We start from the raw sequence: 25187 nt of genomic DNA, 5'->3' as shown, positions 1-25187 counted from the left end.
GCGCCTTGTCGCCTAGGCATCGCCTTGACAACTATGTTCAATGGTAGTGAGGGGAATCCGGGCCCTTCAGGTATTCAAAGTGTTTTTTGGAATGAGGAGGAAGGAATTATTGCCCTTTACTTGGGACCAATAGATGTGGGAGACTCCTTGAGGGCAGAAATTTTGGCAGTGATGGAAGGGATCCAAAAAGCCTAGGAGCTGAATATAAGAAGATTGATCATAGAAGTGGATTCAAAGTTGGTAGTTAACTGGCTGCAAGAAGGATGAGACTGGCTGGTGGAAATTTGTCAATGAAAGTATTTAACACAAGATATAGAGATCAAGTTGCAGTGGTTTAAAAGGAGTGCAAATGCCTTTTCTGGTGCTTTGACAAAGCATGGGGTGGGAAGGGATCAACTCTTCTGGGCTGTTCTGTAATTTTTTATTCTTTTGTCATCTTGGAGAGAGCTAAGAGAGTTTATCTTTCTCTGAGATGCTCACTTGTATCTTTTTCATTAATTAATGAAAATTTCTGGTTATTTATGAAAAAAAAAGAAAAAACCTATGAACCAGACATTTCTCTAGCAAGCTTATAGATCATACAGTTTTCCCACAGAATCCATGGACATCTTCATGCTACAGGTCAGATTCTCTGGTACTAAATGGAAGAGAATATAGACTCCACAAATCTACTAACGAGACATTTCCCCCAGACTCCCCTGACAGGGGTGTTTAAAAACTCAACCTCTGGAAACAAAAATGTGTCATTGAAAATCTCAAGTAGAATTCCTCCACCCTTCCCCTTCTGGATGTAGACATGGAATTCTGAGAACTTAAATGTGATAAAGTTAAAAGAGTAAATTACACCCACACTATTTTCTTGGAAATGTTCACTAACCTCCCCTATTTCTGAAAAAAAAAAGTTTTAGAAGAAAAACAACCTTCTGAAATAAATGGACTGTTCAAAAAGGTGCAGAAAAGTGATAGAGAACAACAGAAACAAAGAATCAAGAAGAGAGAAGAGGAAGAAGAAGGTGGCGGCAATAAGGGTCAGAGAGAGATTTTTGAATCTTATCTCTTCTTACACCCTAATTCTTTTTCATTAACTTAATTTCAGTAATTTACAGAGAGGCCCTTAACTGGGCGAATAATTAAAAAAGACATAACATAAGAAAGGCCCGTTACAGCAAAGAACATAAAGAAAAGAAATAAGAAAACAGTCTATGGGCCATTCGGCCCATCTTCTCTACAGTTTTTGACCTCCCATCTCATCCCGGGACTGATATCTAATGAACCGAATATGCAAAATAACATTATTGCCCTGATGTCCATTCAAAACATTCGAATGGGAACATGAATGCTCATAATCCCAAACACGTTATCACCTGTAACCACAATGTCATCTACATTATATGGAACCAAAACAGTTATGAGATTTTAATTTCTTTTTAGTAAACAACTTATGATTAAGATAATAGTGTGAAAATCCAAATCTTTGAATGGCTTCACCAAGCCTTTCAAAGTAGGCTCTTGGTGATTGTTTCAAGTCATGGGTAGACTTTCTTTAGTCTGCAAATTTCCCTTCACTGTTTGGGATGATAGTACCTGGAGGTGGTTGCATGTATGTTTTTTCTTGGAGGTTTTCATTCAAAGGAAAAAAAGAACATGTTTGACGTCAAGATGTACTGCCCAAGAAAAAAATGATAGCAAGAAGTAATAAGACCCAAATAGGATTCACTTTTGCCACTGGGGCAAACTTATCTACCTACCTTAAGTTCTAGTTTGTTTGCAGTGCACAATTTTATTTGCATAGATGCAAAAGAATGGGAATGCAAATGGATTGAATGCTAATTCTGACTTATTTTTGTTGTAAAATTTCCTTTTATTTTGTTTGGCTGCATTACAAATGAAGTAAAATAAAACTTAAAGAAAAGTAAAGCAGAAGCTGATGTAAAAGTGAGTTAGAATTTACACTTTTTTTATTTGTACTTCCTTGCAATTGCATTAGTGCAAATGAGACTGCACTGCAAACAAACAGACCCTTATGATTTATTTGGTATGCATGGAGAGCTTAGTTGAACATATCAATAAGAGTGGTATCATGGATACAAACCTTATATAGTTTTTTTTTTCACCTTTCTCCATGGTTGACATCTTGAGAGGTTGGCAGCAGGTGTCAAATTCTTCTTGCTCTAGAACTGATATCTTTTCAGAGTGGTAACCACCCCCATCAGCAAGTGAAGTTAAACTTTGATGGGTGCGGTTTGGGAAACTCAGGCAGCTCTGGCATAGGTGTGTTCTGAAACAGCAATGGAGAAATACTTGCAATCTTCTTAGGACCAAAAGGAATTTGGTGATTCGACTAGAGCAGAATTGCTTTTTGTTTTAAAAGCTTGAGGCTGGACAAATTATTGAATTTTAAAAATCTGACCATGAAGGGGGAATTATAGGTTGTCAAGACTTGCAAGATTTTGAAAGAAGAACCTTTCGATGTCTCTTCCCGCGGGGGGGGGGGGGGGGGGGTGGGAGTCAGGAAAAGGTGTAGTTACAGAGGTGAAGAAGAGGGAGAGCAGAAGTGAAGCTAAGGAGGTTGCTGTTGAGGTGTTGCCTGAAACGGAGGAGGGTAAGCAAGGAAATGTGGATTTAAAGAAAATCATTGACAGGGAGGTGGAGGTTTGCAAGCCTTTGGGTTTGTTTTTCTGGGGAGGAGAGGCTTTTGCTAGAAGATCTTTTGAAGAATTTAAGAGGGGATGGTTGGAAGAGAGACTTAAGAAGGCCATAGTATGGGAAGGGGAAGAAATATGGAAGGTGGGCAGGAAGAATTTTTTAATGGGGAGGTTTGAATGTGGAGGAGTTACCAGGGGATGGCTTTTGGTGCTTGTAAGAAGGGACTCTCGTTTAATTTGTTTTTTGGTTTGCTTTCAGTTTCGCTGGAGGGTTTGCATTTAGCTTGTTTTTGAGGTGTTATCATAGCACCTGTTAAGTGGTTGTAATCAGTTTTTCTTTCTCCTTTTATTAAAATTTTTCTTTTACTATAGAAAAAGGTTGTCATGGGTTGGCTAAGAGAGAACCAACAAATTTCTTGGCAATAAAGATGTGATGATGGAGATCTTGCACCTATCGTCTTATCCCACTTTTACATTCATTTGGACACAAAGAACAACTAGCAGTCTGGCAGATCTGATGGGTAAACAACAGGCAAATAGGGCACAATTGTTTTGGGGAAACGTACAACAATGATACAAAAGAAAAAGGGCTTGGACAGCTCTGCTAATCCTACATTACTTGTAAACTACTATTTATACATTATTCTTTTCCTATAATTAATAAAATTGCCAATTGTTGACTATCAAAAAAATAAATGTGTGACTTGTAGCAGGCTTTATTCCTTGTTTTGTTTTAGTTGTTTTCCACCACTAAGTCATTTTATCTTTTCTTCCTGGTTATTCGTATTCCTTATGCTGATACAGCAGAGAAATTCGTTGTATCAGTTTTTTTTTTTTTGATTAGTAAAAGAGAATTTCATTAAGATGAGAAAAGAATACAGGTTATGAGTAGCCTCAGCTACCCCACTAAAACTTAAGATGCCACCTATCACTTTTGATTTTTCATCCTTACAACTGAGCCCAAAAAGACTGATCCCTGTTTGCTCCTTGTTTTTCTAGCTGGTCTAGAATCCATTTGCCGCTCTTGGAGTCCACTGAAATAATAACTGCATGTCCTTGGAGGGATATTTTAACCTTCTTGGTATCATTTCTAAACAGCCAGGGTATCTTTTCAGTTTGCTTTAGCCAGCTAATCGCTACTTTGGAGTCATCTTCCACAACAAGCTTTCACACTCCCAACTCCTTAGCTTTTTGATTCCCAAAGACCACACTGTTAGACAGTTTTGTATGCCCTTAGCTTCAATCAGAATGATGTACATTATGAGTTTATTGTAAATGAATAAAAGTACATATTTGATTCATGTTCCCTTGGTATGTTTCTGTGTAATACCCTTAAACTGGACACTTAATGAGACTCGTGTTAGTTTAGAATGTTCACAGTCAGTGGGTCGGTCTGGGGAGACCTATCCTGATAAGGCTGACACTGTTGTGTCACCAAGTCGGTTGGGGTGGCCTATCTCAGTTGCCAGGGTGAGACCCTAGGCGCATACAGTGTAGGATTAATTGAATCTTTGAACTGGACCAGATTTCCAATATTGCCCTGGACCTTGGAGATTGATGGGCAAAACTGAAAAATTACACCCGACCCCTAGACTCGATTATGATACTCCACTAGGTGTTGGATTGGGCTGTCTTTAATGTACCAATCAGTGAGATCCTTAGCGGGGGTCAAAACCTGGGTATGTTGGGATAGTCTGAGAATTCATCTGAGTGGGTGATCATAGTGACAAGATCAGCCCCTTTGTCGGACAAGGGTAATGATCAGGGATGCACTCTCACTGATGGAAACCAAGACTGCCGGCAACCGATTTCAATCGTTGAGATTTGTTTTGCAAAGTATATTTTATATGAGATATAAATGTATATATATTATGGTTTCTAAAAGGTTTGCAAAATGTTTTAATTCCCGGGATCCATAGAAGTAGAGAGTGCAACACTGTTCCTAGCAGCCAAGGGAGAGGTCCTCTCTTGTCGGGCAGTGTATGATCATTATGGGTTGAGAGGTTAAGTGTAAGACCATTGAGGATAATACCTGATGGGCTAATCTTGCATCTGCCCACAGTCCCTGGGTGTTACAAGGTGGCTTGGCCCAGGGACCACTTAGGGTAAGTGTTGGGCCCATAGAGCCCATTTGATGGGTTTTGGAGGGTGCACTGTCTATAACAGTGTATTCGGCCAGGCCTTATAACAAAGGCTGGGCCGAACCCATGTGGCTGATGTGTAGATCAATGCTTGGGTCCCACGCCATACAAGGAGGCCCAACTGGGCAGCAGTTAGGAAGGTTAAGTGAACACATAAGCTTAATGGGCCTGAAGCCCATTTCGAACTGGCTATTTAATTAGTTAAATATGGGGCGAATTCTGAGATGGATTAGCAGATAAGATAGGGTCTTGTTCCTATCCACTCAGAGAGTCCAGATCTGAATGTGATTCAGATCTAGAAACCTCCTAATGAGATTAGGAGAAAGCTAATCTAATCTGCAGATAAGATAGGGGTTAATCCTTATCACCTAAAAGAGATGTTTTGATCCAAATAAGATTTGGATCAGCAACTCCTAATGGGATTAGGAGCTGATCCTTTGGGGTTACAATTAAGGAAGGGGCGGCAGCCTTTAGCAGAGATTAATTCACATCCTCTTTAGTGCTGAAAAACACAAAAAGAAAGATTTTTGCAATCCCTGCAAAGATCTTTCTTGCCGCCTCCTTCCTGCAGCCGCCAGACATCCAGTTCGATCTCCAATTGTGGGAGAAGTCAAGATTCGATCTTGACATCAGTTCTTTGAAAAAGAATTGATAGGAAGCTGTGCTCACGTGCCATCCTGTTGTTTCTTGCGAAGGACAGAATTCTTGGAGAAGAATACTGCTGATTCTGCTCCATCCTGCACTGCGCCATCTTTAGTGGGAGCAGTTTTTGGATCCTTCCTTGGGCGTGAACACCTTCGTTGGGAGATATTACTTCTCCGTATCAGGTATAATCTTCTCCTATTACTTTTGGTTCAGATTTGGTTCAGTTCATGGTTCAAGATTGATCATTGAAAGCATGATTTTCTAAATAGGGAATGCGATTCCCAGTTGAAAGGGAGAGAAAAATTTTTGAAATTCGCCCCTTTATTCCACAAGATTTGGGCGTCCATACGATGGATCTCTCATCCCTTCATACACTGCCTTTAGTTCAGCTGTAGTGGAATCAGCCATACCTATAGGGCCTGAGAACAGCCCCACTACAATCCCCTTGTCATCCTCTGATTCCAGATCTTCCCGGGTTGCCAAGGCTGCTTCCATCAAAGTTTATTTTGAGGAAACCTGATTCAAGGGGGTCCCATTCCTTTAGGACCTTCTTCTTAACATCTGAAGATGAAGCAACTTCTCTCCAGTTCCTGATTATATCATCCATTGTAAAGTCTGAAAATAATTTCAGTGATTTTACCCATGATGTTACCTTTATCATAATCTTTTCAATTAGTTCTTTGCATCTTTTCTTTTCTTAAAAAATTCTCAAGTTTTTTTCCTCCCACAGCACCCAAATTAGTGCTGCTCTTGTGCATCTCAATAGTGCTCTCCCTCTTCTTTTTGTAGAAGAGTCAAACAGCCTTTCCAAGGTCATCGGAGTATCCCACCTACATCCATAAAAATAGAAGAACCAATCCCAAATACTGCTAGCAATAGGACAGGAGACAAGGATATGATACAGTCTCACCATTCGGCTCACACAAACAGCACCAATTAGGTGACAGGCACCGACCATATCAGTTTTAGTTCTGTTTCTTCACAATCCTTGTACAGTGTTTTTTCAGTTGTGAGACTCTTGCCTTTGTTATGCTCTTTGTTTTTTTTTTGGATCAAAAGTATTTCATGAATGTGTAATATCAACTGCAAGCAGAACACAATGTTTTGTTAGTGACAGGTGTGTCAACCTCACTGATTTTATTGTTGCCTGTTTTCTTCTGTTTTGATGATTTTAAATTGCAGCTTCCTTATTGATATCCTGTTAGGATTGGCTATGCAGTCTCCATCACTGAACTTTTTTGTTTCCAGAATCATTATTTTGGTTCCCTGGAACAATTAGATTGATACGCCACATTCTTCAGGGCAAAGAAGGAGCACAAAATTATGTAGGCCGGATCTTGGAGTTTTTCAAAACAATGGAGGGTGGAGATTATTTTAGAGTGCAATGGTTCTTTAGAGCAGAAGATACGGTGGGAAACTGATAGTATTGAATTTGATTATGACATTTTTTCTTAATCTTGATTCTTACACTTTGTATGCATTATACAGGTCATGAAAGATGAAGCCACCTTCCATGACAAGAAGCGACTATTTTATTCTGATTTAATGAATGACAATTTATTAGATTGCATTGTTTCAAAAGTCAAGATCGTACAGATGGCACCTAGTGTATGATGCTTCAATCTCTAATTTTATTATGTAAACTGAAAACTCTCCTTTATGTTTGCCTTTTTTTAATGCTTTCTTTATTTTTTGTTTTATTTTCTATTTTGTTCTTTTTCTCTTCCTTTTTCCCCGAGAGAGCCATGCTAGGAATTATAACTATTTTTTTTTGATAAGTAACAAGAAAGTATTTATTAATATGAACAGAATAATATGTACAATGTCAAGCTTCCCATGGGGAGGCAGGTAAATCTACTTATCTATATCACCCATAAGTAAGCAATTACAGTTGAGCCCAATATAAATAACCCTCTATTGACTACTTGCTTAGCTAAAGTATCAGCCAACCCAGTTGTGGCAATAGGTATCCGTTGAGTTTTAATCTCCATGTTTCCTGTTAATCAATTTATCTGCTTTAATACCTCTCTACGAGTCCAAACTGTTTTCTTCTCATATCTTAACTAACCAACGACTACCTGAGAATCCCCTTCAATGATTACTCTCTCCATATTCATTTCTTTCGCTTTTTGTACCCCATATAAAAAACCATTAGTTCAGCCCTGGTGAATCTCCCAATCCTACTGGACCTGAGAACAGTGGCCAAGATGTGACCTCCCTTATCCCTAAAGACTCCTCCCACACCTGAGGGGCCTGGGTTTCCAAAGCTACTGCCATTAAAAATTAACTTCATGAAGCTGCCTTCAGGTGGTTCCCATTCTTTATGCATTTTCCTTTTTCTTGATGATGATGCAACTATTTCCGTCCACTTCCTTATAACATCATCTTTTGAGTAAGGTGCCATGAGAATATTTCACCCAATGATTTTCCCCAATGATTACCCTTGTGATGATACATTCCAACATCATTTCCGTGTTTCTTTTCTTTTCATCAAATGTTCTTGCATTGCTTTCTTCCCATACTGCCCATAGGATTGCAGCCCTTGTGCATCTCCACAGTATTCTTTCTCTTTTCCTCGGCCATCTGAAGGCAACAGCCTCAAACAAACTGGCCAAGCTAGTAGGCAAAGTCCACCCGCACCCAAATAGAGAAGTGAACCATTCCCAAATAAAGGTAACAAATGGGCAGGAGATTAGTAGGGGGTAACCAGTCTCACCATTAACCTTACAGAGTATGCAACATTTAGTGGATAAAGAGGCATTGTTCCTTCTCTTTTAAAACACATCTTGAGTATTAATCTTCTCATGATGAACCTCCCAGAAAAAGAAGCTTCAGAGAACAGGAATTCACCAGACTTAATGTACAGGTAAAGGAGGAGAGATGACATGTGAAGGAGTGAGGACTCAAAAAAAAGTACAGGAAAAAGTACCCATAGGGTTGGTAGTCTAAAATCCTCACATTAGGCTTAGATGGGTCTAACACCACCTTCTCAAGAGTTCGCAATAACTCAGAGACATTTGAACATTCAGCTTCCCTCAAACCTCTTCTAAAACCCAAATCCCAAGCTATCCTATCAAATAGGGGAGTAAAAGAGAGAAATTTTGAAATATGCTCTTTCTTGAAATGAGGAAAAGAATACGAATTTGGGAAAAGATCTTTGATAGGCAATTCACCCACCCATAGGTCTACCCAAAATAAAATTTTGTTCCCAGAGTAAACATTATACCTGAAAAAGTTAAGGAACAATGGAAAAACAACTTGAATAGCTATCCAAGAGAATCCGAAGTAGCGCGAAAGGATACAAAAACTCTGTTCAAGGATCTTCTCTACCTACCACATGAATGAAACTCTCCTCCATTCTGCCTTTTTATCCTACAATCATTCTGGAAAAAAAGCATTGCAGTTTTTTCATAGGAGGTAGTGAGGAGGGGACCTTAAAAGAAGGCAGTTTAAGCTTGGAATATTTTACCTCAGGAAATGGGGAGAGTTCATGCAGAAATCAATGCTTTTGAGCTTGGAATTTTGTACCTCCTAGGAAATGGGGAGAGTTCGTGCAATTATAACTATTTTTTAACTTTATCGTTTTCTAATTTCTTGCAACTTAGAAGGCATATCTATTCCTTTTTGTTAGTTGTTTGTATACCATGTATTTTGTTGAATTCAATAGTAACTTGGTTCTTTGTGGCAGGTAGATTTGAAACCAAGATACATGCCACCGTGTGACTTATATTACGATATGAAATACTCAGTGGACTATTCCACATTTACTACTATTTTAGATGGTATGTTCATTATAGTGGTTTGAAACGTAAGTTACAATGTTGTGAATTATTTGTGTTATCAATTTATTGATATGATAAAAAAAAAAGATGGAGAATTTTAGGAGAAAGAGGGAACAGGCTTGGATGTGTGAATGAAAATCTATCTTTAATCTTGTTCAAAGAAAGAAGAATACAATGACTTTAATACCCTCATTAGAGTATGTAATAGAATTACGCTTTTGCAGCACTCACACCATATCTATTGATACTTCCTCTCAAGCTGGTTTTTAAATATCACAAATGCCAAGCTTGGCAAGTGCATTAGAAAATTTTTTCATGGCAGGAGAATCAAGCGTAACAGTGAATGCCATAGCCAATAGCAATCCGGGCGCATGGAAATATAGGGAACCTATTAAGGAGTATCAGAAGTTGGTAAGAGAGTTCAGAGTTCAGGTTGATGGATCTCAAGGGAGGGAAACAATTTGGTAGACATTCTAGCTAAGCCAGGGGTACACAGGACCAATGTATATTGGGGGATAACCATTGGAGATGCAACTAACTAGAATGTTTGCATAAAGGGTTTATTTGGGTTGGTTTCAGACACCTGCAGGGATCTTTGGTGCTGTTGGGAAAGCACACTCTTGTATGCTTACATTCTTTTTCTATAAATAATAAAATTGGCAGTTGTGGTCGCTCGTGGTGATTGAGAGAGAGAGAGAGAGAGAGAGAGAGAGAGAAAGAGAGGTACGGATGAGAGGAGAAAAAATCAGTACTGGCTGTCGCCAGTTTTCTATTTATATTAATCTTTATAAAAGAGATGCAATTACAAGTATGCCCCTGGCGGCATATCCTAGGATAAGAACAATAAGAAAAGAAAGAAAAAAAAGGCTAGTCGCTGAAACTGTCCTACTAACAGCAGTTATAAAGAACAATTAAGCCTTACAACACTCCCCCTCAAGTTGGGCTGTAGATGTCTATCATGCCCAACTTGTCACATAACTCATTGTGCCGCGAACACGGAAGTCCTTTTGTAAGGACATCAGCGAGTTGTTCCTTGGAGTTGACATAAGGGATGCAAATTTCCCTTTTTTCCAGTTTCTCCCTTATGAAGTGCTTATCCACCTCAATATGCTTGGTCCTCTCATGTAGGACTGGGTTGCTGGCGATGTTTATTGCAGCCTTGTTGTCACAGTAAAGAGACATAGGACTATGAACAACAACTCCAAGCTCACCTAGAAGGTTCTTTAGCCAAAGGACTTCAGCCACCCCATGTGCCATAGCTCTATACTCAGCTTCTGCACTTGATCTTGCTACCACACTTTGCTTCTTGCTCTTCCAGGTCACCAGATTCCCTCCCACATATGTGCAATACCCACTAGTGGACTTTCTATCATCCACAGCTCCTGCCCAATCAGCATTTGTAAAGACTTCCACCTTTAGGTGATTGTGTTTACTGAATAGTAGGCCTGTTCCTGGATGTTTCTTCAAGTATCTAAGGACTCTCTCTACTGCCTCCATGTGTGGCTTTTTAGGAGAGTGCATAAACTGGCTCAGAACCCCAACTGAATAGGCAATATCTGGACGGGTCATCGATAGATAAATCAACTTTCCCACTAACTTTTGGAACTGCTTTATATCTTTCAGAAGTTCACCAATACAGTCACCTAGCTTGTGGTCGACATCCATAGGAGTATCTGCCGGCCTTGCACCTACTTTGCCTATATCTCGTAATAGATCAAGGGTGTATTTCCTTTGAGAGACAAATATACCCCTTTTTGAACGGGCAACTTCGATCCCAAGGAAATACTTTAGGAGTCCTAGATCTTTCACTTCAAATTTGGATGCAAGGAATTGTTTCAAATTCTATATCTTTGAGCTCCAACTTCCTGTAATGATGACATCGTCTACATACACTACCAATACGGCAACCTGCTCTTGACATCTCTTCACAAAGAGTGTATGATCAGACTGGCACTGTCGGAACCCCATCTCTTGAACTACCATTTGAAACTTACTGAACCAGGCTCTGGGAGACTGTTTTAAGCCGTAGAGAGACTTCCGTAGCTTGCACACCTTGTTTTCACTTCCCTTGGCACAGAATCCAGGAGGTTGAACCATGTATATCTCTTCTTCTAAGTCACCATTCAGGAAGGCATTCTTTATGTCCAGTTGATGCAAATCCCAGTCAAAGTTAGCAGCTAAGGACAGGAGAACCCTAATCGAGTTCATCTTAGCCACCGGAGCAAAAGTCTCATCATAGTCAACTCCATATACCTGTGTGTACCCTTTGGCTACTAGTCTTGCTTTGTACCTTTCAACTGTTCCATCTGCCTTGTGCTTAACTGTGAACACCCATTTGCACCCCACGGGTTCTTTCCCCTCTGGAGGATCCACCAATTCCCAAGTCTGATTTTTGTGGAGGGCATCAATCTTCTCCTTCATGGCATCTATCCATTCAGGGTATTTTAAGGCTTCTGCAACATTATTGGGAACAGGGATGCAGTCAACTACCGATAGGAAGGTTCAGTACGAGGGAGAAATGTGGTCATAAGAAACAAATTGGGTAATGGGGTGTTTGGTAGTGCAGGACTTGACACCCTTTCGTTGGGCAATAGGGATGTTTAGGTCGTCCACAGTGGGAGTAGGGTTAGGAGTTGGACTTACCTCCTGGGATTCTGATGATGTCAGTTGCTCAGTGTTTGGTTGCTCCACATTTCTATTACACTGCTGATCTCTCCGACGAGTACGTTGGAAGACACGGAAGAGAGTGAGGTCCGGAATAGAAGGAAGAGGTACCTGAACCTGCTACTCCTCTTCCACACTACGGCTCTCCCCTTGAGGAGAAGGAGGGAAGAATGGCTCGGACTCAAAGGACACATCCATAGACACAAAATTTACGACTAACCGGGTCAAAACACCGATACCCTTTTTGAGAGGATGGGTATCCTAGAAAGACACAAGGAATGAACCGAGGGTCTAACTTACCTCTGGAGGGAGACAAATCATGGACAAAGGCCCGACAACCAAAGACTCTCATGGGGATGGAAAATAAAGGAGACTGAGGGTACTATAATTGATGAGGGGCCATGTAATTCAATACTCTGGAGGGCATGCGGTTGATAACATACGCAGTTGCAAGTATAGCATCCACCCAAAACCTTTTTGGGACATTCATGTGTAACATCATCTCGCGGGCTACCTCAAGGAGGTGTTTGTTTTTCCTTTCTGCAACACCATTTTGTTGTGGTGTTCTAGCGCATGAGCTTCTTTGAATGGACCCATGGGAGGTGAAGAACTCATTGAGCTCCCCATGGAAGTATTCATTTTTTATTATCGGATTGGAAGATCTGTATTTCAACATGGAACTGCGTAAACACCATCCTTTGGAAGTCTTTCACTATCTTTGGAACCTCGTCTCTGCTACGCATAGGGATTACCCATGTATAGCGAGAGTAATCATAAATCAATGTAATAAAGTACTTATATCCGCCCTCAGAGATTACATTTGTAGGCCCCCATACATTAGAATACACAACATGAAAAGGAACATTTGATCTTTTATTGCTTGAATGAAAGGTTGTTCTACATTGTTTACTCAACTGACACGTTTGACACATGAACTCTGACACTGAACACGACTTAAATAAAAGTGAAAACAAACATTTTATTATTTCGAAAGAAACATGACCTAAACGACTGTGCCACAACAAAATTTGACTGACTATGCGACTTTGAGGATGACATCGAGAGATCAGCTTTGTTGTCGAGAATGTAGAGACCGTCCACTAGGCTTCCTCTACCAATCGTCCTCCCAGAAGTTAGGTCCTGAAATACACATGAGTCAACAAAAAAAGTCACTACAATTCAAGGAGTTTGTAATGCTACTAATTGAAAGCAAATTTATGGGAAGTTGAGGGACATGCAATACACAATTCAGGTTTAGGCCATGGGGAAGGGATATTGATCCTTGACCTGCAATGGAAGAAAAAGAACCATCTGCAAGTCTCACTCTATCCCTTCCTGACAAAAGGCTATAAGACTGGATTAAGTTAGGCTTACCGGTCATGTGATTTGAGGCCCCTGAGTCAATGATCCAAGGGGAATCTGTGGGAGTTACATGGAATGCAGAAGCCACATAACCTGAAGTAGATGCAAAAGAAGTAGAGGGAGTACCACTGAATGAGCTGTCCATTTGCCGCAATGCCCTACCATAAGATTCCAGGTGCTCTCTGAATGAATTCATTATATCCTCCTTGGGGTCAGGTTCATTAGGGGGGTCTCGGGTACTACCGGCAACTTGAGTGTCCTGAGTTTCCACATGTGCTGTGCTTGTTCTTTTCAAATGACCTTTACCTTGTTCTTGATTCTTTGCTGCCCACTTGGGTTTCCCGTGGACGTCCCAACAAGTTTCATGTGTATGTCGTGACCGTCTACAGTGGGTATAAAATAGTTTATCTTTATCATCTGCCTTCTTAGGATCACCTTTCTTTCCTGTTGAGCTGTTATTCATTGCAACCAAGGCAACTTGTTGCTCCCCCTCAGCTGTAACCATCACACTCCGCCTGCTTTCTTCAGATTGGACAAGGGAGTATATTTCGTGTACCGTAGGCAGTTCTTTGCTTCCTAGGATCTGCACCCTCAATGGTTCATATACAGGGTGGTTCAGCCCTAACAAGAAAGCAAACACTCGTTGCTGAGAGACTAGCTTCCTGTAGGCCTTAGCATCATCATCGTGCTTCCACTCTATGGCCTGATAATGGTCCAACTCCTTCCATATGGAGGTAAGGGCTGAATAATATGAGGACAAGCTACGGTTTCCCTGTTTACATGTTGAGGACTCAGCTTGCAATTGGTAAACCTTGGCGTAATGCCTTTGCTCAGAATAGGTAATTCTGGCCTGCTCCCAGATCTCACTGGCGGTGTCTGCCCACATAAAATTCTCTCACATCAGGTTCCATGCCCACTCCAGGTAGTTCAGACCGTTCAAGGGGGTAGTTGGCATGGGAAAAACCATGTTTTCACCTCCCATACCTGCTGTGTTGTGGGTTGGTGTATTCCCCGGTGAGGTTAATTCATGACTTGCCATTGAATACTACAAAAAAACCAGTCCAAATGCCACCCAACAGCACAGCCGCCACAACTAGAATGTGGCAACTCAGGGTTTGCTCCTAGAATGTGAGCAACAAATTATTGAAAATTGCTGAAAACACATGGACTACTGCTGAGAATAAGGGTTCAGTCAATACAACGTCCAAACAGAACAGTAAACAGTCCGGTCATCGGTTCAGCACCATCAATACAGACATTACTGTCAGTCTGAATGTGGTTCCCCCACTCTAACCATCCAATGTCCAAACTAGTAATCATATAATCAAGGCATGAGCCCTACGCACCATTGGATAAAGAGTACTGAGATAAATTGAAACAAAAACACACCTGTTCAGCACTGGATAACCGAGGAGTTTGCACCATCAACACCCTTCTTCGATTAGGGTTTCATTGCATCAGCACCGCCCTATGGCCCGAAACTGGTAGGGTTTCTCAGAAAAACGCCGCTAGAGACCACTAGGGTTTCAGCAGATACAGCCGCCAGAGAGGACTGAAAACAAGCTGCCACTAGGGTTTCTGTAAAGGTAGCCACGTCCAATCACTTTTAGAAAGGCTGAAGCTAGGATCGTAGGTCTCCTCCAACCCAGAAAGCCTGCTCTGATACCATGTGGTCGCTCGTGATGATTGACAGAGAGAGAGAGAGAGAGAGAGAAAGAGAGGTACGGATGAGAGGAGAAAAAATCAGTACTGGCTGCCGCCAGTTTTCTATTTATATTAATCTTTATAAAAGAGATGCAATTACAAGTATGCCCCTGGCGGCATATCCTAGGATAAGAACAATAAGAAAGAAAAAAAAAGGCTAGTTGTTGAAACTGTCCTACTAACAGCAGTTATAAAGAACAGTTAAACCTTACAACAGCAGTTAATGGCAAGGAGTATATTAGACAATTTTAACTTCTCTACTGCCTTGGTAAGTACATCAGTTGGTCTTCTGTTCTTACAAATAATATACTAACTATCACAAATTTTGTTAATTGTTAGAAGAATGACATACTCCCCGAAATAATTGTTCCCTGTTTACTCCTTGTCTAGCCAAGGCATCAGCTTTGCTGTTGGCTGATCTGTGTGTCCAGTGAACGGTTACATTAAAATCAGTAGCCACCTTTCTAACTTCCCTCGTAAGGTATCTATGTTTCCAAGTTTCTGTGGTGTTATTCTTGAACTAGCTCACTGCTACCTTTAAATCACCATCCACTATTATATTTTTTGTAGTTGAGGGATCTGCCCTGTCTTAAACCTTGTAATACAACCATTAATTCTTCTTTTGTAGAATAACCATGTCCATAGGTCTTGAGAATGCCAATAAAGCACCTTGATTAACCTAGATCCTTTATGTCATCAATGTCCTTTACTAGGTATTGCTTCAAGATCTGAATTTCCTTGAGATCTTCCCTTGCAATGGTTATGTCATCTATGCAAAGAATGAGAATTGTACTAGATGTGTCCATCCTCCTAACAAACAAGGTATGGTTAGTTTGATTTCTGGTGAATCACAATTGCTGAATTTTCAAACTAAACTTGTTAAATCATGCTTTTGGAGATTGCTTGAGACCATATATTGCATTATTTAGCTCTCAAGTTTTCCTTCCTATCCTGGAAGACTAAACCCAAGAAGAGTAACCACATATGCCTCCTTCAACTCACCATGTAAGAATGCTTTCTTGATATCTAGTTTATGAAGAGGCCATGATTTGTTCAGTATTAATGATAGAGCAAGCTTATTTGTGTTTATTTTTGCAACTGGTGTATTGAAGCTTTAAAGTTTTCTGGGTTGGGAGTAGGTTATTAAACTACTCCCAATCATAGCTTATAAAACTTTTTTTTTTTTGATCAATAACATCTTATAAAACTTTTTATTTTTAGGTATGTAGGCCTAGTCCTATAGGTGGAAGCCTATCCCTCCTGAGTTGGAGCTTTTTGCTGGGAAGTTTTCCTTGAAAGAATAAATACCTGTAACTTGCTCCAAAGAAAGAGACCTAAGTGGTGCTTATCCCCTCACTACTAGTGTGTCCTGTGCAAAGCCAATGGCGAGACTTGCTATCACTTATTAGTCTCTTGCCCTTTTTTTATATATATTTAGGAATAGTGTCTTCCTTTGTTTGGATGTAGGTGGACTCCCCACTGAATGTGCAAAGTTTATTTGCTTCAACAACTTTCATTTGACCAAAGAAACGGGGAAGGATAATGTGGAGATGCACCAGGGCTGCTATAAGTTGGACGAAATGGGAAGACAGAAAGTCCAGAATTTTCTTGGACAAGGAGAGATGTAGAGACCATCACCATTAGAGTGGCTCATTGGTTAAAATCCTTGGATATATTTGCTGACTTTTCAATTGATGACAGTTTCAGAAATTGGAAGTCACATATTCTCATCCCATTAACTCCTTGTTTCTCTCTTATTAATGAAATTTCATAATTATTGATATAAAAAGTCCATTTAAGTGGACAATAGGCCCTAAATCTGTACTCCTTTTAAAAGTAGGAATAAGGTTTAGATTCTGGATTTTTTTTGAACTAAAATACCCTTACTTTTGAATTTGGTTATTCTTTATTACGAGGGCAAAAACATAATTTTAAGTACTGATAAGTTGATTCTATTCCCTGTCATTAAGTCATAAATTAAGATATTAACTCCCATTTTTCCCTCTCATTAAATCGTATACTTGGAAGCATATTAAATAAATGAGCTTTGTGGACATTTTCTTGACTAAAACATCCCATACTTTTGAATTTGGTCCCTACTACTTCTCACTTTATTCAATTCCCTCGCACTAAGTCCTATATTTAAGGTGTTAATTCCCATTCTCTCTAATTATTTGAAGCATTTTGTTTCTTACAAATAAATTCTACTAATTAAATCTATATCCAATAATTTTTAACAATACAAAACCTATGCGTCTAAAACCAACATGAAAACAAAACCACTCTTCTGTTTGGGTGGTGGGTAATTAGTTCAACTAACTGTGTGAAATCAGTCAACCTATTGTGTCATAGTTAAATAATAAAAATTTAAATACAATTAAATTACAAAAAAAATATATGTTTTTTGTAAAAAAATTGGGCATAGCTCGAATATTATATATTTATCATATTAAAAAAAAATATGACAAATAAGAAACTATTTATTGATGATGGAAATGAAATACAAAATTTAAAACCAACCTAGAAACAAAACTATATTCCTATTCAAGTGGTGGATCGATACTTCAACCTTTTATGTCAAATAGGTCAATCTATCATGCCATAATTAAATAATAAAATTTAAAAAAATGGTAGAGACAAAAATTGTTAAAAAACATAGAAAATTTTTAGAAAATATTTGGGGTACATTTCTAATATTATGTATTCATCATATTAAACAAAAATAACTATGATAAATAAGAATTATTTTTATTAATGATGGAAATGAAATAAAAAAATTAAACCAACTCGAAAACAAAATGATTTTTCCATATAAGTTGTGGTTAATGGCTCAACTGTTTGGGTTAAATGGGTCAATCAACGATGTCATGATTATACAATAAAAATTTAAAAAATAGTTAGAAACGAAAAATTATAGAAAACATAAAAATTTGTTGAAAATTTTGTACATATTTCTAACATAATATAATTATATTATTAAACAAAAATAAATATGATAAATAAGAAGTATTTTAATTAACAATGGAAATGAAGTACAAAATTTAAATCCATTGGTACACCATGTTTTGATTACTTATCTTTGTTAATGTGTTGTGTTTTGATAAGGATACTGAAATTATTATTGTCATTTGAAATAATTATTGGGCCCAACACTTTAGGCCCTACCCACAATATTTATATATTGTATATATTTTATATACATATATAGTATGTTTTATTTTATTTTTGTGATATTTTATATGCATAAATATTATAAAATGACATAAGTTTATTATATATAATATTTATATTCATATACAATATAACATATACTCTATTACATGTATTATATGCATTATAATATAAAACATTATACATATTAATTTAAAGGTATAGGCCCAATGCCTGGCTTGGTCCTGTCCATTCTAGTCCGTGATCACCCCAAGATGCCACTTGAATTTTCACATACAACCTCTTGTTTTACCATTCTCTCCTCAACTATGAGTATTTTTTTGCGCCTCATTGTTGAACTCCTTCCACCTTGTCACTGGTGTACACGTAGTGGATCCTTTCTCTCCCATCACTTTAAGAGCATCAAGCACCAATTACACGCATAATTAAACAAACTTAAACTTTCAATACAATATTTTTTGTCTGTCAGCTACTACAACTGGCGAGCATTTATACCAAGGCCTGTTCTTTGGAAAATTTAGCATGTCTTGTCTCGTTCGGTGCCAAAAGCCCCAACTGGTTGCTATGTGTTGGCTAAAGGGTAAGGCTACGGTGGATGTCTACTTGAAGGACGGTGGATGATTGGAAGATCAAGCGAGGGTGTAAGGGGAAGGGCTAGAGTAGAGAGGAACACTGAAAGAGGTAGGAGGCTGGCTTGCTAGGGTTCTTGTAGCACTCTCATGGGGTGATCTCGTGTGGAGAGCTTCGAGTCTCCCTTATTTATAGAGAGAGGGGGGTGTAGCTATAAGAGGGAATAGGGAAGATGATAGGGGGGAACTTTCCTGCTTTGGAAATGTGGTTAAAATTCATTAGGTATAAAACAGGTAATCAGCTTAGGGTTTTGCCACGTGTCCATGAGAATCTCTTAGGATCTGGAATCCCTGTCTTTAGAGTTTAGAGTCCGCATGTAGCTACAGCCCTTTCTAGAAGCTCACTTGTGGTCATGTGGAATGATGTCTCTAAAGGAGGTGTCTAAGTATCTATGAATGGCATTGCAAATGACCCAATATCGCTGCTGCACCAGGTGTCGTTTTAGTGACCTTTTGCGATGTCTGGTTAGACAACAAAGCAGATGTGATAGTGCATGGACTCTATCGTAAGTGCGGTATTTGATATCTTTTGTGGTGGTATCACATGATTCATTACTCACATTGTAGTGTTCTGAACTTGTTGCTGTTATCACAGTGTCTCCATTTGCAGTCATATGCTCTAAGTGGCATCGCTGCTGATGGGAGGATAAGTGTGATGTTGCAAGTGTCATTGCAGGTTTTCTGAGTTTTAGGGGACGAGTGAGTCTGCGATTTCGGTTTCTGGTTGTGCAATCTCACTTGCTCTAGCGATGGACATAACTTTCATTGTGGGTTTTGCGGTGGTTATATGTATGTTAGTGTGGTTTTCATTGCAGGTTCTTTGATGGTTACTTATATGTACTTACACTATGTAAGTCCTTAGATCATTGCTAAAACCAATAACTGCCAGAAGCAAATCCTATTATAATAAGACTAATTTAAACATTCAATCAACTAAATTAGAAAGCTCCATTGTAGAGAGTCTAGGTGTTCTTAAGTCTACCAGAACTTGCTGAATGTTATGTCTGATTTGCACAATCTTTTTTTTAAAGATGTTGAATATATCTAGCTTTTCTGCCAAAAAAGTCTAGCTTTAATTCCATCAGTGTGAGTTTGTCTTAAACCACTAGTTCTAAGCCTGGATAAAGGAGGATTGCATCAGGTTGGCAGCTGGCATTAAAACCTTTGCCAAATTCTTTATGGTCATGGAGTCTGAGTTGTCTTTTTGTGCTCACGCTAGTTTTGCAAGACAGAATTCATGCAGCCAGCCCCATATAATTTGGATAAGGCTTAGATGATGATGATGGGGCCTTTCCTATCCCTTTTCTTTTTTCCTTTTTATGTGTTTATTTACAATAGATGGTATGAAGAAAAAGACATTTTTCATTTTGGGTTTCCCTTACATTAGAGTACTCAAACAATCTCAAGTGGGTCCATTTCAGGGTAGTAATAAAATATTGCAATGAGGTTCAATCATGTTTTATCTAAAATGAATTCATTTACAAATTTTTTTCTTAACAATCTGAAACGGATCCATTCGAGGTCCTGCTAGTGTGTATTAAAATGGGATAAAAATAATAAAATTATTCCATTTTATGTGGTGTCCAAATAAGATGGTTTAGGTAATGCTTTTAGGTTGCCGAAATCCATGTTTTGTGTTTAGTAATTATTTTTATTGGTTGCTCATTTCTGGACCTATGTAATTCTCCTCTTTGCTTCAGATGTTTCTGCTGAAAGCAGTGGTCTATCTTCCTCTGGTTTCCCTAAGATATTTAAGAAGAATGACACTATGCCTTATTTGGACAAAAGACTGGACTATGGACCAGAAACATCAGAGCTGGCACTTCTGGATCTGTATTCTGGTTGTGGTGGAATGTCAACTGGACTATGCCTTGGTGCTAAACTTTCTGGTGTAAATCTCGTGACGGTAATCTTTCAGATACAATCTTTAGTGTGTGTGTGCGTGTGCGTGTACAGACTTAAACCTGCATTATTGCAGCTGTCAGCCTGTGGTTTTACAATTTTACCAAGCAAAGGGATGAGGTTTCATTCTTGTGGCATCATTATTTATTCTAATATTTGTACATTCTTCGCAGAGATGGGCTGTTGATTTTAATGTACATGCATGTGAAAGCTTGAGGCTAAATCATCCAGAAACACAAGTATACCCTTTGTCTCTTCACTGGTTCCAAACTAACAATATGCATATTCTTTTATACAAATGAATTAAATGTGATTGTTACGTATCTAAAAAAAATAATATGCATAAACTGTTGACGGTATTACTTATCTTTCTATGCTTTTTTAACAGATTAGGAATGAAACTGCAGAGGATTTTCTTGACCTATTGAAGGAATGGGAAAAACTTTGCAAAAGGTATGTGGTTAGAGATACGGAAAGAACACGGAGGTCTTGTTCGAGGGCATCTAAGACAAAAGTTGGTTCTCAGTGTGAATCTGACATTCAACCTGGTGAATATGAAGTTTTGAAGTTGGTCGATATTTGCTATGGCGATCCTGGTGAAACGGGAAATCGTGCACTGAGATTTAAGGTATGCAAACAAATTATTTTGTTTGGAGTTTAGCAATGTTAATGATTTATTTGGAGTATAATAGTAGTTGTACTGATTTAACATTTGATACTACGTCTATTGGCTGCAATTGTTTTCTTGTTGTTTTGCTTTAGTTTGCTCCTTAGGCTGTGTTTGGTAAGAGTGCAAAAAGCATATGCCATTATCATCTGAGCCTTGTCCCAACTATATGGTGCCAGCTACAATGCAAAAAGCATATGCATCAATGTAAATGCAATTTGTTCAACAAGTGAGAATGCAGACTTGGTTCAGTTTTGTATTGTTTTTGATTGTGATGTGTACAAACACGAATTTCATGACTGGAATCTGTTAAAAGGCTGTTTTATGTCTGTTTATGTCAGTATTAGTAACACAGGGGTACAGTTGTAATTTCTCATTACATTATGGTCACCCTAATATAAGCTCAATCTTTTGGCTCTCAAACGTCTTTCTTCTTCTCTTCTCTCTTCTCTCTTCTCCCTTCAACCTTCTCTTTTCTGTTTAATATGGTATCCGAGCAGGTTTATTAGATCTGAGAGGGAGATCGATCAAGTGTTTTTTCTTCACCGGTTGCTGTTTTTTGTTTGGAGAAGCCTGAGAACAGCATTGCGCTGATCTGAGAAGTTTTTTTACCTTTTTTCTTGGTCGTGTACCAAGACAGAACCTGTAACAGGTTCGGCTGACTGATGTGAGGTGATCAGCACCTGTTTTTTCCCCTTGAAAGAGCAGTTTCCCTCTTTGTTTGCTCTGTCTAGGTTTAAAAATGAACCAGTAGCAACATTTGCTAGCTTGTCTAATTCCGCTACTGGTTGGAACTAGAAGGGCTCTTAGAGATTTTGAGTTGGAACCCATTTCGAATCTGCTTAAAATCTTGGATGCAGTACTCCTTGAACCTTCCATTGTGGACTCCAGGGTGTGGTCTCTTGTTCCCTCGGGTATCTTCTCTTGCTCCTCCTTCAAAGCATTGACACAGTCTAGTCCGGTACCTGGGCCTCCTTTTCCAGTTTGGGAAGTTTGGGGTAGCCCCATCCTTCCTAGGGTAGGTGCTTTTTGCTGGGAAGCAATCCTGGAAAAGTGTAACACTTGTGACCTACTTCAAAAGAAAAGGCCTAATTGGTGTTTATCCCCACATTGGTGCATCTTATGTAAGTAGAATGGTGAAAGCTGCTATCACTTGCTTGTCTCTTGACCTTTTGTTTCAGATATTTGGTGTTGGTTCTTTTCTTTATTTGGTTACAGGTGACCCTCCCCTTCAAGTGTGCAAAGTTTGTTTAGCTCCACTCCAGTGAGGGGTCTAAAGAAGAGAGGTAAAATTTTGTGGAGATGCGCTAGAGCTGTTGTTTGCTGGACGGTCTGGGAAGAAAGAAATCAAAGATTATTTCAAGAAAAAGAGAAAAGCAGGGAAGCCCTCATAGAACTTGTATATGTCAGGGTGGCTCATTGGGTCAAGTCTTTGAAGCTTTTTGAAGCCTATTCAGTAGGAGACATCATTAGAAACTGGTAAGAAGTGGCTCGGTCAGCTCCTATGTCTATCGATATCAGACTTGTTTGGACTCCACCAGACTTGGGTTTCATCAAATTGAACTTTGATGGTAGTAGTGAAGGAACCCTTCAAGCATAGGTGGTATTTTCAGGAACGAAGAAGGGAAAATTATTGCTATGTTCTCAGGACCTATAGGCTGGGGGGATTCTCTGAGAGCTGAAATCCTAGCAGTTGTAGAAGGAGTCAAAAGGGCTAAGCAGTTGAATATTAGCAAGTTGCTGGTGGAAGGTGACACCCAACTGACTGTTAGATGGTTGCAGATGGAAGAGTCCAACATGTGGAAGTTCTCAAAAGAAAGAAAGAAAATCAAGCAACTAACTCAGAACATGACCATAAGGTTTCAATGGGCTAAGAGGAGTACCAACTCCATGGCTGACTCCTTGGCTAAACAGGGGGTGAGAAGATCTAATTTGTTTTGGGCTATTCTGTAATATGTTTTCTTGGGTTTGAAAGGGAGGGTTAAGACATTTTACCCCTCCTTTCTGGTTGTATCTTACTTATCTCTTTTAATAAAAGTGCTGTTATTGATCAAAAAAAAAAAAAAAGGTGCTAGCCGGTTGGTTGGTAAGGTCTCCTACTGGTTGTAGCGGAGTCTTGGGATCAAATCCCACTTGCACCTAGGTTGGGGGATGGGCCATCCCTCGTTGTGTAACCCTTCAAAAGATATAAAAAATGTTTTCTATTAGTAGTGTCACCAACTCATTAAACTGTTCAATAACCCTTTTTTCTTGTGTAATTCAGGATTTGGCCTCAGGGAAGAAGTTGATTGGTAAAGTATGGTGGACGGGCTATACATGCTGGAGAATAAGTCCGGTCTTTCAGTCATAGAGTCCAAGAGTTAATCTAGTAAGAGTCGTGCCTATTTATGGCACAGTCGTTTTGGTCATTTATTTCTTGAGTCATTAGAAATTTTGTTTCCAAAGTTGTTTAAGTCAATGTTAGTGTCAGAGTTTATATGTCAAACTTGCCAATTAAGTAAATTTTGTAGAAGTCACGTTTCTTCAAGAAATAATAAATTTGAATTTCCTTTCCATTTTGTTCATTCTATTGTTTGGGGCCCGTATACTTTACCCTCTGAGATTGGCTACAAGTAATTTGTTACACTTATTGACGACTACTCGCGATACACATGGGTGTATCCCATGCAAACTAGAGATGAAGTGCCAAAAATTAGAAAAGATTTCCAACGAATGTGTTCCCCTAATTTCAAATCGAAATCCAAATCTTCCAATCTGATAATGCCAAAAAATATTTTTATCATGACCTCATGGAGTTCTTTGCTTTGTGTGGATCACTTTATCATAGCTCATATGCTTAAAACCCCAACTAAATGGCGTTGTGGAAAGGAAGAACCACCACCTTCTTGAAGTGGCCCGAGGATTATTGATTCATATGAGTGTCCCAAAACATTTCTGGCTAGAGGTTGTCTTATGTGCTGCATATCTCATGAACCGCATGCCATCTTGATGGTTAAAGTGCAAGGCCCCACATCAGCTCTTGTTTCCCAAGGCTCTCTTGTTTCCTATTCCTATCTGTGTGTTTGGTTGCTGTTGTTTTGTTCAAAACCTATCTCCAACTTGCGGTAAATTGGATCCTCATGCTATTCCTTGCATTTTCCTGGGGTATCCCACGTCTCAAAAGGGGTACCAGTGCTTTGATCCTCTCTCTCGGAAATACTATGTTTCTATGGATGTATCTTGAAGGGATGGAAGATTCATCATATGGATGGCCGAACCATGCAGGGTGGTTGGGCGAAATTTCAAAAATTTCTTTCTCCCAAGATTAGGGAGAGGAATACCTGATACGGAATCCATGCAAAAAGCTCCTCCCAACGTAGGTGTTTACGGCCAAAGAGAGTACCAAATCCTTTCTCCACTGAAGATAACACAACTTAGGCTGAGGCAGAATCAACAAGTGGTTCTTCAGCAAGAACCTTAGATTCTTTAGCAAGAATCGAACAGGGTAGTGAGCACAACTTCAAAATTGTTTCTTTCACCAAGAAACAACATCAAGATCGAATTTTGATCAGTCCAAGAGGTGGAGGTCGAACAGGGTAGGGCGGCAAGAGCAGAGAGAGAGAACTGGAAGCAGAAAGCAGTCAAGCAGTGTATATCTTTTTCAGTTCGCCCACCTCTTTATATATAACCCTTAAAGAGTCCATCTCTCAATCTGATTAGGAGTTTCTTGATCCAAATCTTTATTTGGATCTGAACTCTATAAGTGATAAGGATAATCCTTTATCTTATCTATAGATCAGGATCAACTTCTCCTAATGGGCCCAACATTTACATTAAATGGTCCTTGGGTCCAACCATCTTATGAAGGCCCAAGGACTATGGGCAGATGTGAGTTT

General features: G+C 39.1%; 1 protein-coding gene across 10 annotated transcripts in view; it reads left to right on the top strand.

The window, feature by feature from the left end:
* Window positions 1-25187, top strand: part of LOC104587298 (DNA (cytosine-5)-methyltransferase 1-like) — a 145433-nt gene that overhangs the window by 20885 nt on the left and 99361 nt on the right. For all 10 annotated transcript variants that reach the window (XR_016080697.1, XR_016080695.1, XR_016080696.1 and 7 more), the window contains exons 4-9: window positions 6733-6840; window positions 6920-7039; window positions 9120-9213; window positions 20444-20649; window positions 20819-20884; window positions 21034-21273. Coding sequence is in view for 7 of the 10 variants with exons in the window: in XM_088895342.1 (XP_088751468.1) it covers window positions 6733-6840; window positions 6920-7039; window positions 9120-9213; window positions 20444-20649; window positions 20819-20884; window positions 21034-21273 (834 nt within the window). In the remaining 3 variants the exon portion in view is untranslated. The remainder of the gene's footprint in view (window positions 1-6732; window positions 6841-6919; window positions 7040-9119; window positions 9214-20443; window positions 20650-20818; window positions 20885-21033; window positions 21274-25187) is intronic.

Source organism: Nelumbo nucifera, chromosome 1 (assembly GCF_055504915.1).
Source record: "Nelumbo nucifera cultivar China Antique chromosome 1, China Antique-T2T, whole genome shotgun sequence".
NCBI classification, from domain to species: Eukaryota; Viridiplantae; Streptophyta; class Magnoliopsida; order Proteales; family Nelumbonaceae; genus Nelumbo; species Nelumbo nucifera.
Note: the sequence above shows the minus strand (reverse complement) of the source record. Positions and strands in the feature narration are given on the sequence as shown.